The 20,228-nt window shown below is 35.7% G+C and overlaps 1 protein-coding gene across 7 annotated transcripts in view; it reads left to right on the top strand.

Moving 5' to 3' along the window:
* The window catches only part of SPATA5 (spermatogenesis associated 5), a 370,905-nt gene that overhangs the window by 79,618 nt on the left and 271,059 nt on the right, over positions 1-20,228 (top strand). For all 7 annotated transcript variants that reach the window (XR_007151708.1, XM_047856894.1, XM_047856888.1 and 4 more), the window contains 2 exons: positions 16,147-16,200; positions 18,283-18,362. Coding sequence is in view for 6 of the 7 variants with exons in the window: in XM_047856894.1 (XP_047712850.1) it covers positions 16,147-16,200; positions 18,283-18,362 (134 nt within the window). In the remaining variant the exon portion in view is untranslated. The remainder of the gene's footprint in view (positions 1-16,146; positions 16,201-18,282; positions 18,363-20,228) is intronic.

Below are 20,228 nucleotides of genomic sequence, written 5' to 3'. Positions count from 1 at the left end.
GTTCTTGTGTAGACTGTGGCACTTGACATGTGCTTAAGTTTAGTTTGTCATCTGGGTCAATTATATCAAAATATTTTCCAGTTGAAATTTCCTCTCTGCTTCTCTTTTGGTTTTGTCTGGAGTGCTGTAATAGATTAATTGCCCTTGTGAAGTTGGGCTGCTTTAGTTTATGAAGAACTGTTACTGATCCTGGAAGAAAGGTGGTTAGGCCTCTGACAGGGATTTTCAGCAAGTCCTTTATTAGCTGTTATTGGTGAGTATAAGAATATAATGAGCTTAGTGTAGGCTTGACTTTTTTGGGGAAATTTTCTTCTGATACTTGTCTCAGGGAGGAATTGTACAAAATACATCTCATTTTCAGGACACTCTGTATTTTATTTAAAGCATGCACAATTCAAAGTACTTAACTATTTTTTATGTAACTTTATCCCCTACTATTCTATTATCAAAGGTACAAAATAATCAGTTTGGTAAGTTCCAAGTTTATCTTTCAGCTTTTACTTTTAAATTATGTGGGCTGGTTTAGAAATCATAGAATTTCTCTTTTGCAGATAGTGTGTGGAAGACTGCATAGATACACCTCTTTTATATACTGAATGCTTTAAGATTAGTTTCCAGGATTACAAATAAGTATAATAATGTTTAAGAAAGTGAAATGCCTTTTCCAAGGTCAGAGTTATAGTGATGGTACTGAAATTTGATCAGAGGACTTTCTGACTGCAGAGTCTAAGCTCTGACCCACTATATTATACAACCTTCCATTTTACTTTTTTTTTTTTTTAATTTAGTGTCTAGTGCTTTTTTCATTAATTACATCATGTTACTGGCAAAGGTAGTTCAGGCAGTTTCTATAGGGTAGGTTCATAGAAGTGTAAAGATGTTTCTGGGACATAGTTCAAAAAAATTTGTTTCTGCAGGACAAAGAAAACTGAGAAAAATAACATGGCTTTAGAGTAGAAGTTAGTTAAATTAATAAGAAAGAGTAATCACTGCCAGAGAAACAGGAACCTGATGAATAAAATAGAAGTTGATAGAGCATGTGACTCTTAATTTTAGGATCGTGAGTTTGAGCCCCACATTAGGCATGGAGCATACTTAGAAAAAGAAAACATAAAAGAAGTATATGGAAGGAGACTAGTGGTTGAATAATGTGGAGTTTGAAATTTACATATTACTATATAATTTGTGCTCTTGAAATTGTATTACAATGAAAAGAGCACTAAGCTAGGACTCAGTTTTGTTTGAGTCCTAACCCTTGCACTTTTTAGTTCTGTAGCCTTAAATAAGTTCTCTTGGTCTCAGTTTTGTTTTATCTGTATAGGCTCTTTGAGAGGATTAGGATATTAAGAAGTAAGTGAAGAAACTTTGGAGGGCATAACAACTAATTCCTTATGTGTGGACTATAGATACTTATGACTTCTATATTAAAGGGTTCAATATAGAAAAGGGGGTAGGGAAGAGCTACTTGATAGTGGAGACCCCTGACAAATGCTACCTCAGCCAGGTGATTAGTCATGTTGATAGTGTGACAAGAATGGCACTTTATTTCTGTGGTCTTTCTCCCAAACACTCATAATCTGTGTCTGAGAAAAACAGGCAAAACCAAATTGAAAGATGTTCTATAAAATATCTGATCAGTACTCCTGAAACTGTCAAGGCCATCAAAAGTAAGGAAAGTCTGGGAAACTCACAGCAAAGAGGAGCCCAAGGAGACATGATAGCTAAATATAATGTTATTGTGGTTTTCTGGATGAGATCCTAGAGCAGAAACAGGACATTAGATAAAAACTAAGGAAATCTGAATAAACTATGGACTTTAGTGAACTACTATTGATATATTATTATTAACTGGTTATAACAAATGTACTGTACTATTATATGATATTAATAAGGGAAACTAAGTGTGCAGTGGGGGATTATGGGGTGGTGTATGTAGGAACTCAGTACTATCTTAATTGTTCTGTAAATCCTAAACTTTACCAGAAAAGGTCTATCAATTAAATGAAGAGTTTTATGGTCAGAATCACAGACACATTACAGACATTTAATGAATATAACTGAAGTTAAAAAGACTGGCTTATAGTTCTGTGTACTGCATTATACAGAAAGAGTGGAATATATGGAAGGAGAAAAATCATGGGGGAGGTTGCCAGGTCCTAGGGTAAGGGCTTTGGGGGAGACCTTCTTTCCTATTCGTCATCCCCCTGTTCATAGTGATAATGGAAAGTTCCTGGGAAAATAAAGCCCTGAGAGGAAATTGGCTGGGGAATCTGGGTTTGGGACTTCCCTGAGCTTGCCTATTTCACTGCATTTCTCAGTTGAAGCCTATAAAGGAGTATGTTGGTTCTGGCCCCAGACCCACACCCCAACATTATAAAGAATACTTTCTTTGAGTGTTTGGGTTATTTTTTCTTTCACCTTAGATATAGCTTCTAATTTAGAGTCTCACCAGGAGCCATGTCCAGATTCATGCCTTTTTGGACCCTGACTCTTTATTCTCCTTCTGTAGGTTTATTTGGGCTCATCTAGATTCTGATACCTTTTGAGATTCTATTTAATTTCCTTTAGGTTTTTTTTTTTTTTAACTTTAATAATTCCCTCAGCTTTTCTCCAAGTAGTGTTCTTATATGCCCCATATGCTTAAATTGGCAGTTATTTGCATCATTATTAAATAAAGATATATACTTAATTTTATCACTGTTTGAATGGCTATTAGGGAGTGACTAATAGTAATCAAGTGTTAGGACAAATAGAATAATGTGCTATTGTCAGTATCGCAAAATTATGTAGAAGTTAGATTGGATTTACTTAAATATGGCATTATTTGTACACTAAGCTGACATGTTAAAGTTGAAGCATCATATGTTAAACTGAATCTTAATAAATTTTGGGCTTATATCAGTCAATAAAACCGCTATGTAAAAGAAGATGTCTTGATGCTAAAATATTGTATAACATTTGGCTAAAAGCAAAAAATTACAATAATATGAACTATAATAACAAAACTTTTAGCATTTTGGGGGCACCTGGGTGGCGCAGTCGGTTGGGCGTCCGACTTCGGCCAGGTCACGATCTTGCGGTCCGTGAGTTCAAGCCCCGCGTCTGGCTCTGGGCTGATGGCTCAGAGCCTGTTTCCGATTCTGTGTCTCCCTCTCTCTCTGCCCTTCCCCCGTTCATGCTCTGTCTCTCTCTGTCCCAAAAATAAATAAACGTTGAAAAAAAAAATTAAAAAAAAAAAAACTTTTAGCATTTTGAATCTAAGAAGACTTAGATTTAAAAAAGAGAAGAATACTCTCAGACTTCTAAGAAGTTTACTTCATAATAGAAAATTTTATTATTGGGTTGGTTTAATTTTTTATTCATGGATTCCGGCTGAGAGAAATTAGTCATGTTTTCCTCCTTTTAATTCTCTTTTGAATGAAATTTAATTGAAGTTGAAATATTACAATTTTGTGTCTATAATATTTTAAAAATTATTTGTAAATGTTTTACACACATAGTTGTGTGATTCAGATTATTAAGCGGTATAATTCAGATGATTATAATTCTGTGTGTTCTGTGTTCTGTGTTTCTGTACATGTACAGATGTAAACAAAGATGCAGTAGATGGGCTCTGCTGTCTGTCAACTCATAATTTAGTGAAAGAGACATTTGACTAAACATGTGATATAATGAAATGGGTAATATTTAGAATCTTGATGATTAATCATATGTGAGAAATGAGAAAGAAAGAGAGAAGTCAAAGGTGATTAAAATTTTTACTTTAAGTAACTAACAGATGGAAATATCCTAGCTTCAAAAAGTTAGCAATGAGGAAGAGAAGCAGATTAGAGGTGGGAGAGCAGATACCAGACTGGGATTTAGCCATGTGGACTTTGAAATGCCGTTAGAACAATATGGCACATATGTCCAAAAGGCCTTTGTAAATATGGGTTTGTAACTCAAGAGAAAGGTCATTTCCAGAGATGAAAGCATGCAAGGTGAGAGCCAGTGTTTGCAATTCCGTGTTTAGTAAAGGAGATGGAGAATGACTAGAGTGGTCAGCAGTCATATAAAGGGTTTTTGTGGGCATGTATATACATTCACACGTTATAGCCAGCTGAATTGTAGTCAGCATGGTGCCGCTGTGTAAATTCTGAAATGTGTCATTTTTGTTTCCTGAATGAATACATTGTGGGGAAGGTTTGTGTTATATTTTTTTGAGAGGAACAGCTTGAATTCTGTTCCCTTGTCTGCTAGCCCCTCTCCCTTTTTAGGGTTTTTACTTGCCCAAGGCATTTCTTGCCTAGTACTTGGTGCCTGTTTTCAAACCCTTTGAAGTGCTTTCCCGAAATGGCCTTCTGTATGTGCTGATGCTGTACTTTTTATTAATTTTCAAGATCCTTTACTCTTATTACATATATGTAATTCTATCTCATGTGAGTTTGGGTTTTTATGAGCATATTCCATAACATTTAACCATAGTTAACACTTAGGTTAACTTGCCTTCCCTAGACATTTTAGAACTTATAAAAGCTTGGTTTGAATTGTAATAGCCAAAAGCAACAGGCAAGTGTCAGACACATTTAAAAAGCCCTTGGGAAGACTGTAAAAAACCCAGTACTGATTAAAGGGGCAAAATTGCAAGAGCATGAAGTATAAATATTATATTCGAGTTTGTGACTTGATATGGTATAAAATCGTGAAACAGTAAAAGATAAGTCAGATTTAGTTTTCACTGGATTAATAGCATAGCTGGACAAATATCTTTATATGTATTTATGTTATATTTGTTTAGTAAACTTGAGCGCTTGAAATCTTAATCATGGAAACATGAAAAATAACACTACTCCAAAATAAGACTATTTATGGTACTTTTTTATTTTTGGTAGTTTTTCTTGATCACCCTTGTGAGTGAAGCAAATTGTCTAGGCAGGTGAAATGTGGCAGCACTAACAAAGCACAGTTATTTGGTAAGTAAAATTGAAAAAGAAATTACCGTATCTAGTCCTGTCAACCCCATCTATTCTATGCATTTATGTATTATGTATTTTAAAGAGTTACAAAAAAACTTATGAGCAAATGTGGGACTCATAGACCATGCTATACATCTCTAACCCTTATATGTTGATGTAAATGTTCTCTTGTTTATAATGGATATCAATAAAATTCTTATTTTCAAATAACCCATGTTAGCAGCTATTTATTGAGAATTAACACTTTGCACTTGCTGCTTGTTCTGCTCTCACAGATACCTTTGAATCTGAATTGCTGGTACCACGTAAAATCTTAAGGGCATGTTTCCTTTTTAAAAAATGTTTTATTTTTAAAAGGGCTTGGAGGGGCACCTGGGTGGCTCAGTCGGTTGAGCATCTGACTTCAGCTCAGGTCATGATTTCACGGTTCCTGGTTAGTGTGTGTGTGTATGTGTGTGTGTGTTGTTGTTGTTGTTGTTGTTGTTGTTGTTTTTAATGACTTAAAATTATTTGCTTCCCGGTTTCTGGTCTCAGAGTCAGGTCTGGGCCTCAGGGATGTAAATCTTGATGCTGTCCGCACTCTCTGTGGCTGAGTTCTGCCACACGGAAGCTGCCCGCTTGGCTTGCCAGGACTCTCTTGCGGGCCTCCTGATGCTGCTTGTCCCGACATCAGAGGTCTTGTCGTGGCTCACTGCCGGCTTGGATTTAGCTGGCTTCTTTGGAACTGGAGGGAGTGTTTTCTTCTCTTCCTTCCTCTTCTCGGGCTCTTGAGCTGATAGTTTGGAACCTGGAGCCTGCTTCAGATTCTGTGTCTCCCTCTGTCTCTCTTTGTCTGTCCCCCACTTGTGGTCTCTCTCTCTCTCTCTCTCTCTCTCTCTCTCTCTCAAAAATAAATAAATAAACATTTAAAAAAATAAATAAAAGGGCTTGGAGAAAATAGAGGACATTATAGTTTTTAGAAAGAATGGTCTGGGAACCAAAATCCTGCATTTTTATTATCATTTCTGCCATTTAACTTTTTCTAGGGCTTTTGACATATCCTTCTTTGTGCTTTGTTTTCCTCTGGTTTTCAGTGAAGTAAGTTAAACTAAATAACTCTTAAAGCCCTTTCACTAACAACATTCTGAGTAGTTCTCACAATGCTTATATTCCAATCTGTGGCTTATCCTTTGTTCTAGTTGGTTGCTAAACTTTTAGGGCATTTTCTCTAATTGTCAGGTGTAATTGTTAAGAGACTTGTACACCAGTTCTGCTGTTTATTAAGCTGTGTAACTGTGCAGATTACTTAAACTTTATATATTTTTTCCTGTAGAGTTCTACTAATAAAGAGTATTTACCTCAGAGGACTCCTGTAAGCATTAGGGGATAATACATATCAAGCATTTAGCAAGATTTCATGAAATTAGTTAACAGTAGTTGCTACTTTCTTCTGATTTTAAGATATGGATATATATTTGGCTTCAAATGGAAAAAAATGTATAGCGTCATAGCTTATGATTCCTTAAGTTTTCGGTAAGAACAAAGTGTATATGTCTTTGAAATGGAATTTAATCTTTTGCAACTCTTTGTACCAGAATATAGTAATTTTTGGCAGTTTGAGCTTTAAGCTCAAACTTTATAGAATTCTAGACCTATGTGATATATCAGTGCAGCTACTGGGTTGCATTTTACAGGCCAGTTATCTAGGTATGATTCATCAGTGTGTTATTCTATGCAAAATCGTATGTTCTGTAGGGGCCCTCAGAAGTCATTTTTACTACTGCTATGACTTTATAATGCTTGAATTATTCCAACTCATTTTCTTTACAGTACAAATTCTTAGGTTATACTTTCAAATCTGGTTGTTGTTTTTTCCTTTTTTGTTTTGTAGAAAAAAACACACATTGTTTCTTATTCATAGGTTTCCTGTAGCTTACCTCTATGTAGTAGGGTAATGTCCCTTTACTGATTGAGGTCAAATGCCGTATGTTCACATTTTCAACATAATATCAAGTCTGTTTGCCTGTACATCAGATATTTAAAACATTAATCTTTCCATTATCAGTAGCTGGATATTGATATTGTATTCTTAGAGATCATAATCTTATACTTTTCAAACCTGAAGTTCAGGTCATCCTTTTTAGAACCATAATCTGTGGAAAACATTAATCATTTTTTCAGATTCTCTAGCTGCTTTCCTTCAGTTGAACCAGATAATTAGAAAGCAGCATATATGCAGTGTATATATTGCCTGAATTTAAAGATACGTCTTCACTGGATGACTATCTTATTTCATGCCCTTGACTTTTATGGAGAGTTGCTGTAAGAACAATAACAATAATGCAGACATGATAATCATTACATTAAAAACAACAGTGACACCAGCAATTTCCTTTCTGATTCTTATCATGCCACACTTGCCTAATTAGTTACCCTAAATGAAGTAACATTCTGCATAAAAATTTCTCACCCTTTCCTCACTCTATCCCCTCTAAATCCCCTCTCCAAAAAAGACCCATTTTCCTAATTATCTGAAGGATACAGGAGTGCTGATTCATAGGCACATATGTACCCCAGTGTTTATAGCAGCACTGTCAACAATAGGCAAATAATGGAAAGAGCCCAAGTGTCCAACACCTGATAAATGGATTAAGAAGGTGTGGTATTTATATACAATGGAATACTACTTGGCAATGAAGAAGAATGAAATCTTTGCCATTTGCAGCAATGTGGATAGAACTGGAGGGTATTATGCTAAGTGAAATAAGTCAGTCAGAGAAAGACAGGTCTCAAATCATATGTTTTCATTCATATGTAGAATTTGAGAAATCTAACAGAAGACCATTGGGGAAGGGAAGGAATAATAAGATAAAAACAGAAAGGGAGACAAAGCCTAAGAGACTCTTAAATACAGAGAACAAACTGAGGGTTGATGGCAGTCAGGGATTGGGGGGGATGGGGAAGATGGGAGATGGGCATTGAGGAGGAGACTTGTTGGGATGAGCACCAGTTGTTGTATGTAAGTGATGAATCATGGGAATCTACTTCCAAAGCCAAAACTACATTGTATATACACTGTATGTTTGCTAATTTGACAATAAATTATAAAAATAAAAAATAAAAATCTGCCCCCCAAAATAAATAAAGTTTGTTTTATTGAGTGGGCCCTGGTTCTTGTTTTATTGTTCACCTTCTCAACTCCTTGTCTACAGTCTCCTTTGGGTAAAAGTATAATTTATCATATTGCAAATGAATAGCACTTGCTTTATTTGTTTGACTTTGTATATTATGAAAGGGCAGACATTGTTTTGCACTGAAGTGCAGGACTAAAAATGATCGTGTGAGGTGAAACCAGGCAAAAATGATCAATGGAGAACATTACAACTGTTAAAAGACCTTTAAAAATTTGGCAAAACATTAAGAACTTTCTTACTCTTGGTTCTAAATGTATAAGGTAGTGCATTTTGGCTGTATAACAACAGCTTCCTTGCTGGTCTCCCTTCTTCCAAAGTGTCTTAGTCTAGCCATTCATTTATACTTAAAAAAAACCTTTTTTTTAAATGTTTATTCTTGAGAGAGAGACAGACAGAGACAGAGTATGAGTGCGGGAGGGTCAGAGAGAGAGGGAGACACAGAATCTGAAGCAGGCTCCAGGCTCTGAGTTGTAAGCACAAAGCCTGATGCGGGTCTCAAACTCACAAGCTGTGAGATCATGACCTGAGCCGAAGTCGGATGCCTAACTGACTGAGCCACCCAGGCGTCCCCCACCTTTTTACAAAAAATTTTTTTTCATTCATTTATACTTTTATAGTCCCACTTTATGAGGACACTGTAGTTCATTTACCCATTTTTTAAATTGAAGTATAGTTGGCATGCAATGGAGCCAACTAATCTTCGACAAAGCAGGAAAGAGTATCTAACAGAAGAAAGATGGTCTCTTTAGCAAATGGTGCTGAGAGAATTGGACAGCAACATGCAGAAGAGTGAAACTGGACCTCTTTCTTACACAATACACAAAAATAAATTCAAAAGGGATGAAAGACCTAATTGTGAGACAGGAAACCATCAGAATCCTACAGGAGAAAACAGCAACCTCTTTGACCTCAGCTGTAGCAACTTCTTACTTGACATGTCTTTGAACGCAAGGGAAATAAAAACTATTGCAACTTCATCAAGGTAAAAAGCTTCTGCACAGCAAAGGAAACAATCAACAAAACTAAAAGGGAACCTATGGAATGGGTGAAGATATTTGCAAATGGCATCCGATAAAGAGGTAGTATCCAAAATCTATAAAGAATTTACCAAACACAACACCCAAAAAACAAATAATCCAGTGAAGAAATGGGCAGAAGACATAAATAGACAATTTTCCAAAGAAGACATCCAGATGGCAAACAGACACAGGAAAAGATGCTCAACATCGCTCATCATCAGGGAAATACAAATCAAAAACAAGATACCATCTCACACTGGTCAGAGTGGCCAAAATGAACAAATCAGGAGACTATAGATGCTGGAGAGGATGTGGAGAAATGGGAACCCTCTTGCACTGTTGTTGGGAATGCAAATTGGTGCAGCCACTCTGGAAAACAGTATGGAGGTTCCTCAAAAAATTTTAAAAATAGACCTATCCTATGACCCAGCAGTAGCACTGCTAGGAATTTACCCAAGGGATACAGGAGTACTGATGCATAGGGGCACTTGTACCCCAATGTTTGTAGCAGCACTCTCAACAATAGCCAAATTATGGAAAGAGCCTAAATGTCCATCAACTGATGAATGGATAAAGAAATTGTGGTTTATATACACAATGGAGTACTACGTGGCAATAAGAGACTCTTAAATACAGAGAACAAACAGGGTTGATGGGGGTGGGGAAAATAGGTGATGGGAATTGAGGAGAGCACCTGTTGGGATGAGCACTGCATGTTGTATGTAAGTGATGAATCACTGGAATCTACTACTGAAGCTAAGACTATATGTTAGCTAATGTGAGGATAATAATAAAAAAAATTGGCATGCAATGTTATACTAATTTCAAGTAAGTATACAGCATATTGTTTCAACAATTCTATACATTACTCATTGCTCATCGTAAGTGTAGTTACCATCTGTCATACATTATTATAATATCGACTATTCCCTATGCTGTGCTTTTTATCTCCATGACTTATTTATTTTATAACTGGCAGTTTATACTTCTTTATCTGTTTCACCCATTTTTATATTAATGAATTTCAGGTTTAGAGGTTTTTTTTGGCTGCAAAAAGTGCTTCTGTAATATTCTTGTATATGTCTCCTTGGGTATATGTACAAGGGTTTCTCTGGTGTATATATACATAGAGGTTATTGTTATCGAGCATGAACATCTTAAACGTTACTAGGTATTTTGAAATTGCCTTCTTTTAAGTATCAATTTTTTCCCTTAATTTTTTTTGAAAAAAATTTTTTTAATGTTTATTCATTTTTGAGAGAGAGAGAGAGAGAGAGATACAGAGTGCAAGTGGGTGAGGGACAGAGAGAGAGAGAGAGAGAGAGAGAGAGAGAGAGAGAGAGGGAGAGAGAGAGAGAGAGAGGGAGGGAGACACAGAATCCAAAGCAGGCCCGGGGCTCTGAGCTGTCAGCACAGAGCCCAACGTGGGGCCCAAACTCACAGACCACAAAATCATGACCTGAACCAAAGTCAGTTGCTCAACCAACTGAGCCACCCTTCCCTTAATGTTTTGATCAGTTTTCCTAAAATTTTGGAGTCTTAAGTTTTTTACTCACCAATCATGTCATTGATATTTTTGATGACTTTGAATCTTGTTGACAGAAATGAACTATTTCAAATTGTGTGAGATTAATCTAGATAAGAGGTCAGCAAATTACACAGCCTTTGGGCAAATCCAGCCTGCAGCTTGTTTTATTTTTATTTTTTTTATTTTTATTTTTTATTTTTTATTATGAAATTTATTGTCAAATTGGTTTCCATACAACACCCAGTGATCATCCCAACAGGTGCCTCCCTCAATACCCATCACCCATCCACCCCTCCCTCCCACCCCCCATAAACCCTCAGTTTGTTCTCAGTTCTTAGGACTCTCTTATGTTTTGGCTCCCTCCCTCTAGCAGCTTGTTTTAATCTAGCCCTTTAGTTAAGTATAAATTTTATATTTTTAATGAAAGGTTAAAAGAAAAAGAAAAATGTGACACAGGCCGTATGTAGCCCACAGAGCCTAAAATATTTATTGTCTGGCTCTTTATATGTTGTCTTTCTTAATTCCGCAATACTTGAGAAATGCCTTCAAGTTTATTTACCTCCCTGCTGGCTGTAAGTGTAAATTTTGTGTTCCTATCACATAGTCTAACCTGTGTATAAAAACAAGCTTATAAAATGATTTGGTGTTAAGTTGTTGCTGTTTCTTCAAAGTCCTTCAAAATGTGAAAACATTCTGCTTCAGCATAACCAATATTTCATCATCTTCATTGAAGTTAAATCTATTTGGGACTGCATTATTTAAGAAATTAAGATAATTAAGTCATCAGTGTTAAGATTAGAATCGTGAATCGTGTTCTATTTTTGGGGAAATAAGCTTAGAAACAACTTCATTGTGTAAACGTGATTGCTTGGAGACAGTTTAAGTACCAATGTATAAACAATCGGTATACCAATTATAAAATTTAGTCATCAAAAGCACTGTCCCAAGCAAGTTTTCTTAATAATGTGTTTGCTTACAGATGGTTTATGTGTTCCCTGGTTTATGGTGGATTTCAGTCTGCGATATAGAAGTAAAAATACCTTATATGTTAGATGACATTTTATAATATGTCATACTTAAGCTTTTAATACATCTGCCCCTAATTAGCCTCAAACACTAATTTTTTTAGATCTATTACTCTGAAATAATTTTGAAAAGATTATTTTTAAAGAGGAAAATAGACATAAGTAGAGGAGAGGTTTTTTTGTTTTGTTTTTAGGGAACCAATTAACTTTGTTAATGTTATATAAAATTTACTCATGCATAATCCTCGATTAATAAAAAAAATCAGGTAGAAAGATAGGACTGTCTCTCTCGTTACTTAAGGATTTCAGTGTTGATGCTATCAAATAACTCAACTGAACCTGACTAATGGCAGTATCTTTGGGGCAGCTGGTTTTGGTCACCTGAACATTGAGATACTCTTCCTATTCTTTTCTTATTCTTATCCTTGAGTATTCCACCCTGATCCCCATATGTTTTAATGTACTCGTTTGTCACCATATTTCAGTATTTTTGAAGCACCCATTGTGGAGGTAAGTATACAAAAACAGTATTAAAGATTGTCTCCTTTTTCATCAGGCATATTTACACCCATAATTTTTTGTTCAATTGTCCCTTCTGTCTTCTTTTGGATTAGTCAAATGTATTCTGTTATCCTCTCTTATCTCCCCTATTTTCTTAATAGCTAAACTTCTTTGTTTTACTTTAAGAAAAATACTTGCTCCAGGTTTATAGTCTTATAGTCTATATATAGACTTAGTTTATAGTCTACCTTGGAATTATACTATGCTACTTTATATATATAGTAAGATTCTTAAAATTTACTTTCCTTTGTGTTACATTTGTTCTATAGTTTATCTCTGCATGTGTATAAACCCCACAATATATTATTACTTTTACTTTAGATGGTCAATTATCTTTTATTTTTAGATGTTTATTTATTTATTTTGAGACACAGCACAAACAGGGGAGGGTCAGAGGGAGAGAGAATCCCAAGCAGGCTCCATGCTGCCAGCACAGAGCCTGACGGGGGGCTCGATCTCATGAACTTTGAGATGGTTACCTGAGCCGAAATCAAGAGTCAGACATTTAACCCACTGAGCCACCCAGGTGCCTCACAATGGTCAATCGTCTTTTCAAGAAATTAATGAGAAAAGGAGGATGTTATATTTAGCCACATAGCCACATTTCCAACATTCTTCATTTCTTTGTATTTGATACACATTCCCCTCTGGTTTAAGAACTTCCTTTGACATTTCTTGTAGTGGAGATTTACTGATGATAATTTCCTTCAGCTTTTGTTTATCTGATACAGTCCTTTATTTGCCTGCGGTTTTTTTTTTTAATTTTTTTTTTGTTAACATTTATTTATTTTTGAGACAGAGAGAGACAGAGCATGAACAGGGGAGGGGCAGAGAGAGAGGGAGACACAGAATCTGAAACAGGCTCCAGGCTCTGAGCTGTCAGCACAGAGCCCGACGTGGGGCTCTAACTCACGAGCCGTGAGATCATGACCTGAGCCGAAGTCGGACGCTTAACCGACCAAGCCACCCATTGCCTGCAGTTTTTAAGGCTATGCTATTCTAGCTTCACAATTGTTTTTTTGCAGTACTTTTGCTCTGATATCACCTGGCTTATATTGTTTTGAATGAGAAGCCAGTAGTGATTCTTTTGTTTATTTGTAATGTGTCTTTATATTCTCTGACTTCTCTTTAAGATTTTATCTTTGTTGCTGGTTTCCAATAACTTGATGTACTTGGTATAATTTTTTTCCCTATTATATTTGAGATTTGTTGAACCTTTTAGGTCTGTGGTTTCACTGATTTTATCAAATTTGTATATTTTTGTCTGTCTCCTTAAGCTTTTTTCTTGATCTCCAATTAGACTTATTTTAAATCTTTTTATATGGTTATACAGATTCCCTTAGTCATTTTTATTCAGTCTTTTTTGTTTCTGTGCTTCAGTTTGAATAGTTGCTCTGTATTCAAGTTTACTGATTTTTCACTGCTGCAGTTATTATATTTATAATACCTGGTCTGCTAATTTTATCATTTCTATTATTTCTGGGCCTAAGAATATTGAATCTTTTTAAACTTAAATATTTCTGTCTGTGGATCAAGTTGGGGTTTTTTTCTTTTTTTTTTTTTTTGAACTCTCTAAACTTTATAGAAAGTTTGCAGGAGTAGTCACAAATAATTTTGTTTTTCTTTAAAGCATTTGAGATTAATTTGCTGCTGTATGCTCCATTATCCTGAATGCTTTAATGTGTATTTCTACCAAAAAATACATTCTGATCACATAGCCATAGTGCAAACCATCAAATTAAAAAAGAACATTATTATTACCATATAAGTTTTATCACTTGTCCCTGAACTGTCTGTCATTTTATGACAGAATGATCTGGTCCATAATCATGTGTTATATTTATTTGTCATGTCTCTTAAGTCTTCTTCAATTGAAAACAGTTTCTCACTCCTTCCTTTACTTTCATGACATTGACATTTTTGAACATTACAGGTCAGTTATTAGGTAAAATATCTCTCAGTTTGGATTTTTCTGATATTTACTTATGTTTCGATTCAGATTTTTCATAGAAATAATGCTATGTTCTTCTCATTGCATCCTATCAAATGATACTTGATTTCAAATTGTCCCATTACTACTAACGTTAACTTTGATTATGATGGTGTCTGCCAAGCTTCTCCACTGTAAAATTACTGTTATCCCCATGAAGTTCATGTTACTTTGTGGATAGTTACATTGAGACTGTATATCTTGTTCCTTAACAAATATTTCATTTATTTATATTAATTTATATCTTCATCGGCTCATGAATTTCCGTGCTATTCAGTGGATCAGCATTCATTTACCAACATTTGTGTTGATGTGTCCATTGTATCACTTTGGCCAGTAGGCTCTTTTAGCCTGGTATTTGTGTGCTTTTGGCAGTTTTACGTCTCTCTGAGCACTTCCTTGCAGTAAGATTTCCAGACTCATTTTGTACTTTGCCTTTCCCAGCCTTGGAATCTGCCATTTCTTTAAGACGCCCTGATGCCTTTTGGTGGAGAATTTGGAAACCAAGTTTTTAAAATTTAAAAGCCGGGCTCTGGGTGCCAGCTGTGCTTATTGCTATTGGGGTATGGCTGTTCTCAGGTTATCTCACAGAACAGAGCTCAGGAATACACACACACACACACACACACACACACACACACACACACACACACCCCACACCCCCCACACCCCCCACACACCACACACATTTTTATCTATATTTATTTAGCTAAGTATATTGAAAATCTTGAAATTATACTGATAATTCCAATGTCAGTTCAATATAGCAGAATTTATTCTTATTTTCTTTATTTATATGTTTATAACTCCTCTATTAATAGTGAGAAGCCTGGCTACTATCATCCTTAATTATTTATTTAATCAGTCATTCCAAATAAAATTCCCCTGTATTACCTCTGCTGCTTTTCTTTCAGAACAATCATGTCCCTCACCCACTGACTCCCCAATGACATTTAACATTTTTGAATGTTAACATTTTTTCTTTCTTAAATATGTAAAATATCATATATTGTATGAAAAACAGTGGGCCTTTTTTTATTGTATACTATCTACTTTCTCATGGTACATAGTCCTCACGTCACAAGAAGTCATGGGGTATTAAAAACAAAAAAACAAAACCCTGTTGTCCTGAGAACCACAACTGTTCCCTTCAGATACTAGTATGAAGTTTGTTCTATAATGCCAAATGTCCTTCTCAGCTATGGAAACTTTCTCTCAATGTGCTCATTTGAATCAACTGGTAAGAGCATGTTTGGCCCTGCATTTTCAGTGTCTAGATGGCCAAGTCAAATGAGAGCAGAGAGCTTGAGAGTGGCATTTGTATAGGCAACACACAGGGACTGTAAGATAATATCATGGATTACATGACTTCCATTCAATTCTTAGGAATTATCATGGAGTCATAAGAAGAGTAGCCCTGAGGTTTTGTTTCTTGTCACAGAGTGCCATTGATCTAGTGGACTGGGTTCCAAAATAACATGTAGACCTACTCGGAACCAGTCTCTGGTTAGACCTGGGAATACTTGGATGGTATCTCTTTGTTGGTCTCCCAAATTAGACTGTTCTATCTTCAGTGCCTAGCACTGTGCCTGATACAGAGTAAAAAAAGTATTCATTGATGAATGAATGAAAGATGAAAAAGAGGTTAAACTATTTAGCCACAGCTTTTCCTTTGTACTGATGTCTAGCTTCTGGGACAGAATGGCTTTAATATTTGAGGCATAAATAACACCCAATGTAAGTAAGTATGCTATAAAGGAACCAGCTTAATTAAGAGCAGATTTTTATTTTTTCCCTTTTTCCTCTTTTACGTATTCATTTTCTCTTTCATTGAAAGACATATATATGGTTGCATTTTTATAAGGACACTGAACAGTTGTTCTCTTTTCATGCAGGGGCCTGAATTAATGAATAAATACGTTGGTGAATCTGAAAGGGCTGTTAGAGAGGTAAGATGATTATGTCTTTGTGTATGGTTTCATTTTGTTTTGGGTTACTGATTCTGAAATTTCCAAATCAAAATTCTAGTGGTGTATTTTTTCTTCAGGCAAATATTATTTTATTATTTAAAGATACAATTTTGAGGGGCACCTGAGTGGCTCAGTGGTTAAGTGTCCAACTTCAGCTCAGGTTATGATCTCATGGTTCATGAGTTCGAGCCATGCTTTGGGCTGTGTGCTGTCAACTCAGAGCCTGGAGCCTGCTTCAGGTTCTGTGTCTCCCTCTCTCTCTGCCCCTCCCCCACTTGTGCTCTGTCTCTCTCTCTCTCTCTAAAAAATAAATAATAATGTTTTAAAAATTACAGTTTTGATAATCTACAATACTTTGTTTTTGTCTTTAAACATCATCATATTACCAGCCGTTAGTTTTACCAAATAAAGATTGTAACAACTGCCAGAATTTCACTAAAAACGAAAAAAAAAGTACATCTGTACTTATAAGGAATGCTTGATCTCAGAATGAGATTTAAATCCTTTAAATTACGTAGTCCTTTAAATGAAATGAGCTTAGTATAAAAAAATTTCACTTTACTCTCATTTTAATTGTTTTACCTTTGCCTAGTGATTTAGACAGTGCATTCCCCCTCTTCTAAGATTTACAGTTAGTGCTTGATTGTTTTAATTTATTTTTCTTGAGAGAGAGTAGGGGAGGGGCAGAGAGAATCCCAAGTAGGCTCCACACTGTTAGTGCAGAGCCTGACATGGGGCTTGATGTCACGAACTGTGAGATCATGACCTGAACCAAAATCAAGAGTCATCTTAAACAACTGAGCCACCCAGGTGCCTCAAGCCAGCTCCTGATTGATAGGCTACTCATTCATATCGCGGAAGCTACACAACTGGTAAATTCATGCAAAATCAGGGCACTTGGACTTGGGTAACTACAGTAATTTGACCACAGGTTTTGGCTTGCTAAGCAGAGGTTAGTCTGCCTCACACAGACAGCCTGTATTCTTTCAGAAGCTAAGCAAGGACAAGAACACACAAACAGCAATGGAATGGATGGTCTCCAGGAATGGAATGGATGGTCTCCATTTGTGAATACCTGGGTGCCAACCCAAGAGTATTAGAAATTACAATACTTCATTTTTCATCTGAGAAAAAAATTTTAAGTTACTTTTGTCCTATTTTTTTATTTCTTTAAAATGTAGACAATGGCAGTTGTAGGAAAAAAGGAAATGTTATTAATAATGTTAAGATAACGGTTTTGAATTTTTATGATCATGATCCTTGTGACCAGAAAATGGGGGTCTAGGTTACAGGAAACACACCTTTGGATTTCTTTCTGCCTGTGCTGATTTTTTCTAGGCCATTTCCATATGTTGGCCCCCCCCCCCCCCCATGGCTGTCTGGCCAGTCTCTAACATTGATAGTCTGATTGACTTCTGATCTAATCAGTCTATGCTCTTTCAAGTTTTTTTTTTTAATTTTTTAATTTTTAAAATGTACATCCACATTAGTTAGCATATAGTGAAACAATTGATTTCAGGGAGTAGATTCCTTAATGTCCCTTACCCATTTAGCCCATCCCCTCTCCCACAGCTCTGGCTCTTCCAAGTTTTGATCATTTTTCTTGTCCTGGCTTTACATCAATCATTACTTTCCCATACTGTCTTCAGAGAAATGAGCAAGGAATGTGGCTTTGGGGTTTATGGGTATTTTATATGCTAAGCTATAACTGATTTTACATGTTTATGGCTTTTCTTTTAAACATGTGTTTATGATAGTTAATAATAGCTGTCATTTACTGAGCTCTTACTATGTTCCAGGCACTGTGCTAAATGCTTTGCATTCTTTTTTTTTTAATTCAATTCTTAAAATAATTTTCTGAGGCAAGCATTTACCATTATCTCCACTTTATAGATGTGGAAATTGAAGTTTAGAGAAGTAAAGTTACCCGCTGAAGGTCATGATTGGGCTGGTTGACTTGTACATAATAGATTTAGTTCCTAACAGTTTTCAAACTAAAACCCAACTGCAGAGTTTCTGAAGTTTGCTAATCTTTAGTTAATGTGGTACTTTTTTCACCAGATCTTCCGAAAAGCGAGAGCAGTGGCTCCTTCCATTATTTTCTTTGATGAACTTGATGCCTTAGCAGTTGAAAGGGGCAGGTAAGAAATATTTAATAGGACTGCAATTAAATATCAGTGATTACATTGTAGAGGATATAGTATTTCTTATACAAATTTTATTTATCAATGTATTTGGCCTCCATAAAATAATTTTTAATTCATGTAAGTTCTTACATCCAACTATTTTATGTTCTCATTTTATAATACTTTCATATACGTTTTTTAGAAGTGTTTTTTAATGTTTATTTATTTTGAGAGAGAGAGACAATGAGTGGGTGAGGGGCAGAGAGTGAGGGAGACACAGAATCCAAAGCAGGCTCCAGGCTCCAAGCTGTCAGCCCAGAGCTGGACATGGGACTTGAACTCACGGACCACAAGATCGTGACCTGAGCTGAAGTCTGGCGCTTAACCAACTGACCAGCCAGGTGCCCCCATATACCTTTTTTTTTTTAAGCATTCATATCCATTTGGGGCATTTGAGTTAATTTTCATAGTTTATTATTTACAGATACCCCTGTTTACAGAGACCCCCCCCCCAGCACTGCCTATCAGAATTTTGGTTGTTATAAACGTATGATAAAAACTATAAGCAACACTCCATTAAAAATAATTATACAATACAGTAAAACCAATTATAATAAAAGATTTTAATACTCTCTAGATCATGTTTCCTAAAATATAGTTACAATAGAATAAAAATTAGTGTTAATAGTTTTATTCCTGAATCTCAAGCAATAAAGATTACTTATATCATTTCAAATAACATGTATATATGTATACAGATGTATGTACGTGTATGTGTGTGTATGTATAGGTGCATGCATGCACGTGCACTATTTGCAAGTATGATTTTTTTGCTCTACAAATGTTTACAGGTCCTTTTAAGGATTATGTGCTGTAAGTACTTCATGTAGAGAATGTTAATGTGTGTGCTTTGTGCATAGCTTCCTGATGTATATATTTATTAGAAAAGTTCTGCTGATGATAATTACAGTGATGGTAGAAGGCACCTTGTAGGTCCCCAATATTAAAGTCTATAAGAGGCATTGGTGCTCTCTTCCTTCCTGAGGAGAGCTGCCTCATGAGATAAGTATAAACTGTCATTAGGAGACTATTATAAGAGGTAGTCTGTCCTACTCTTCACTCTACCCATTCAATATCCTGCAATACCGACCAGTCTTTTTATTTTATGAGTTGAAGTACTTGAATTCTTTTATAACTTCTGAGATGAGATACGACAAAAGGTTACAAATAGCTCAAGTTCACCTTAAACTACAAGAAAAAGAAGCCTGAGAAGTTTGCTGAAGTAGCATGACCTGCCACATATTTGTGACATCACAGACCTTTTTGGAGCCTAAAAAAGGAATAGGGTAGGATACATTGTTTAAATATGAACCAGATGGGAGGTAGAGTATGTAGCAGAGTTCTCATAAAATGCTTTTGAAATATAGTGGTGTGAGAAACCAGACAAGGCATTTGATAGAAAAATCCTGTTTTTGCAGGCAGTTTGGCCCAGTAGGAATTGGGTGCAAATATATTAAGATATGCTAATGATTTACAGCCTCCAGATATAATTTCCCCTACTAGTCTTCATCATGTTGTATATTTATACCTCCCTCCCTCAGTGGCTTGTTCAAGCTAAATTCAAATAAATTCAATGCTGTTTCCTTTGTATAGAAAAATTTTTGGTCACATTTGTTGACATTTTAGAAAGCAGCAATGAGGCTGATAAGTAAACATAATGCTAATGGTCCACTGTAGAGATTTTTGGTTATACCTTTAGTGCACTAAGTCTTCTATAGATTGTGTTTTATAGCCATAAGAATCTCAAAGAGAATGCTATCCTGTTTTCTTTTCTTTGTTTCTAAATTTTGTGATGGGCTAGCATTACCTAGAAAGTGATTG

This window comes from Prionailurus viverrinus, chromosome B1, assembly GCF_022837055.1.
Source record: "Prionailurus viverrinus isolate Anna chromosome B1, UM_Priviv_1.0, whole genome shotgun sequence".
Taxonomy (NCBI): domain Eukaryota; kingdom Metazoa; phylum Chordata; class Mammalia; order Carnivora; family Felidae; genus Prionailurus; species Prionailurus viverrinus.
The sequence above is the reverse complement of the archived record's forward strand: the minus strand, read 5'-3'. Positions and strand labels throughout refer to the sequence as shown.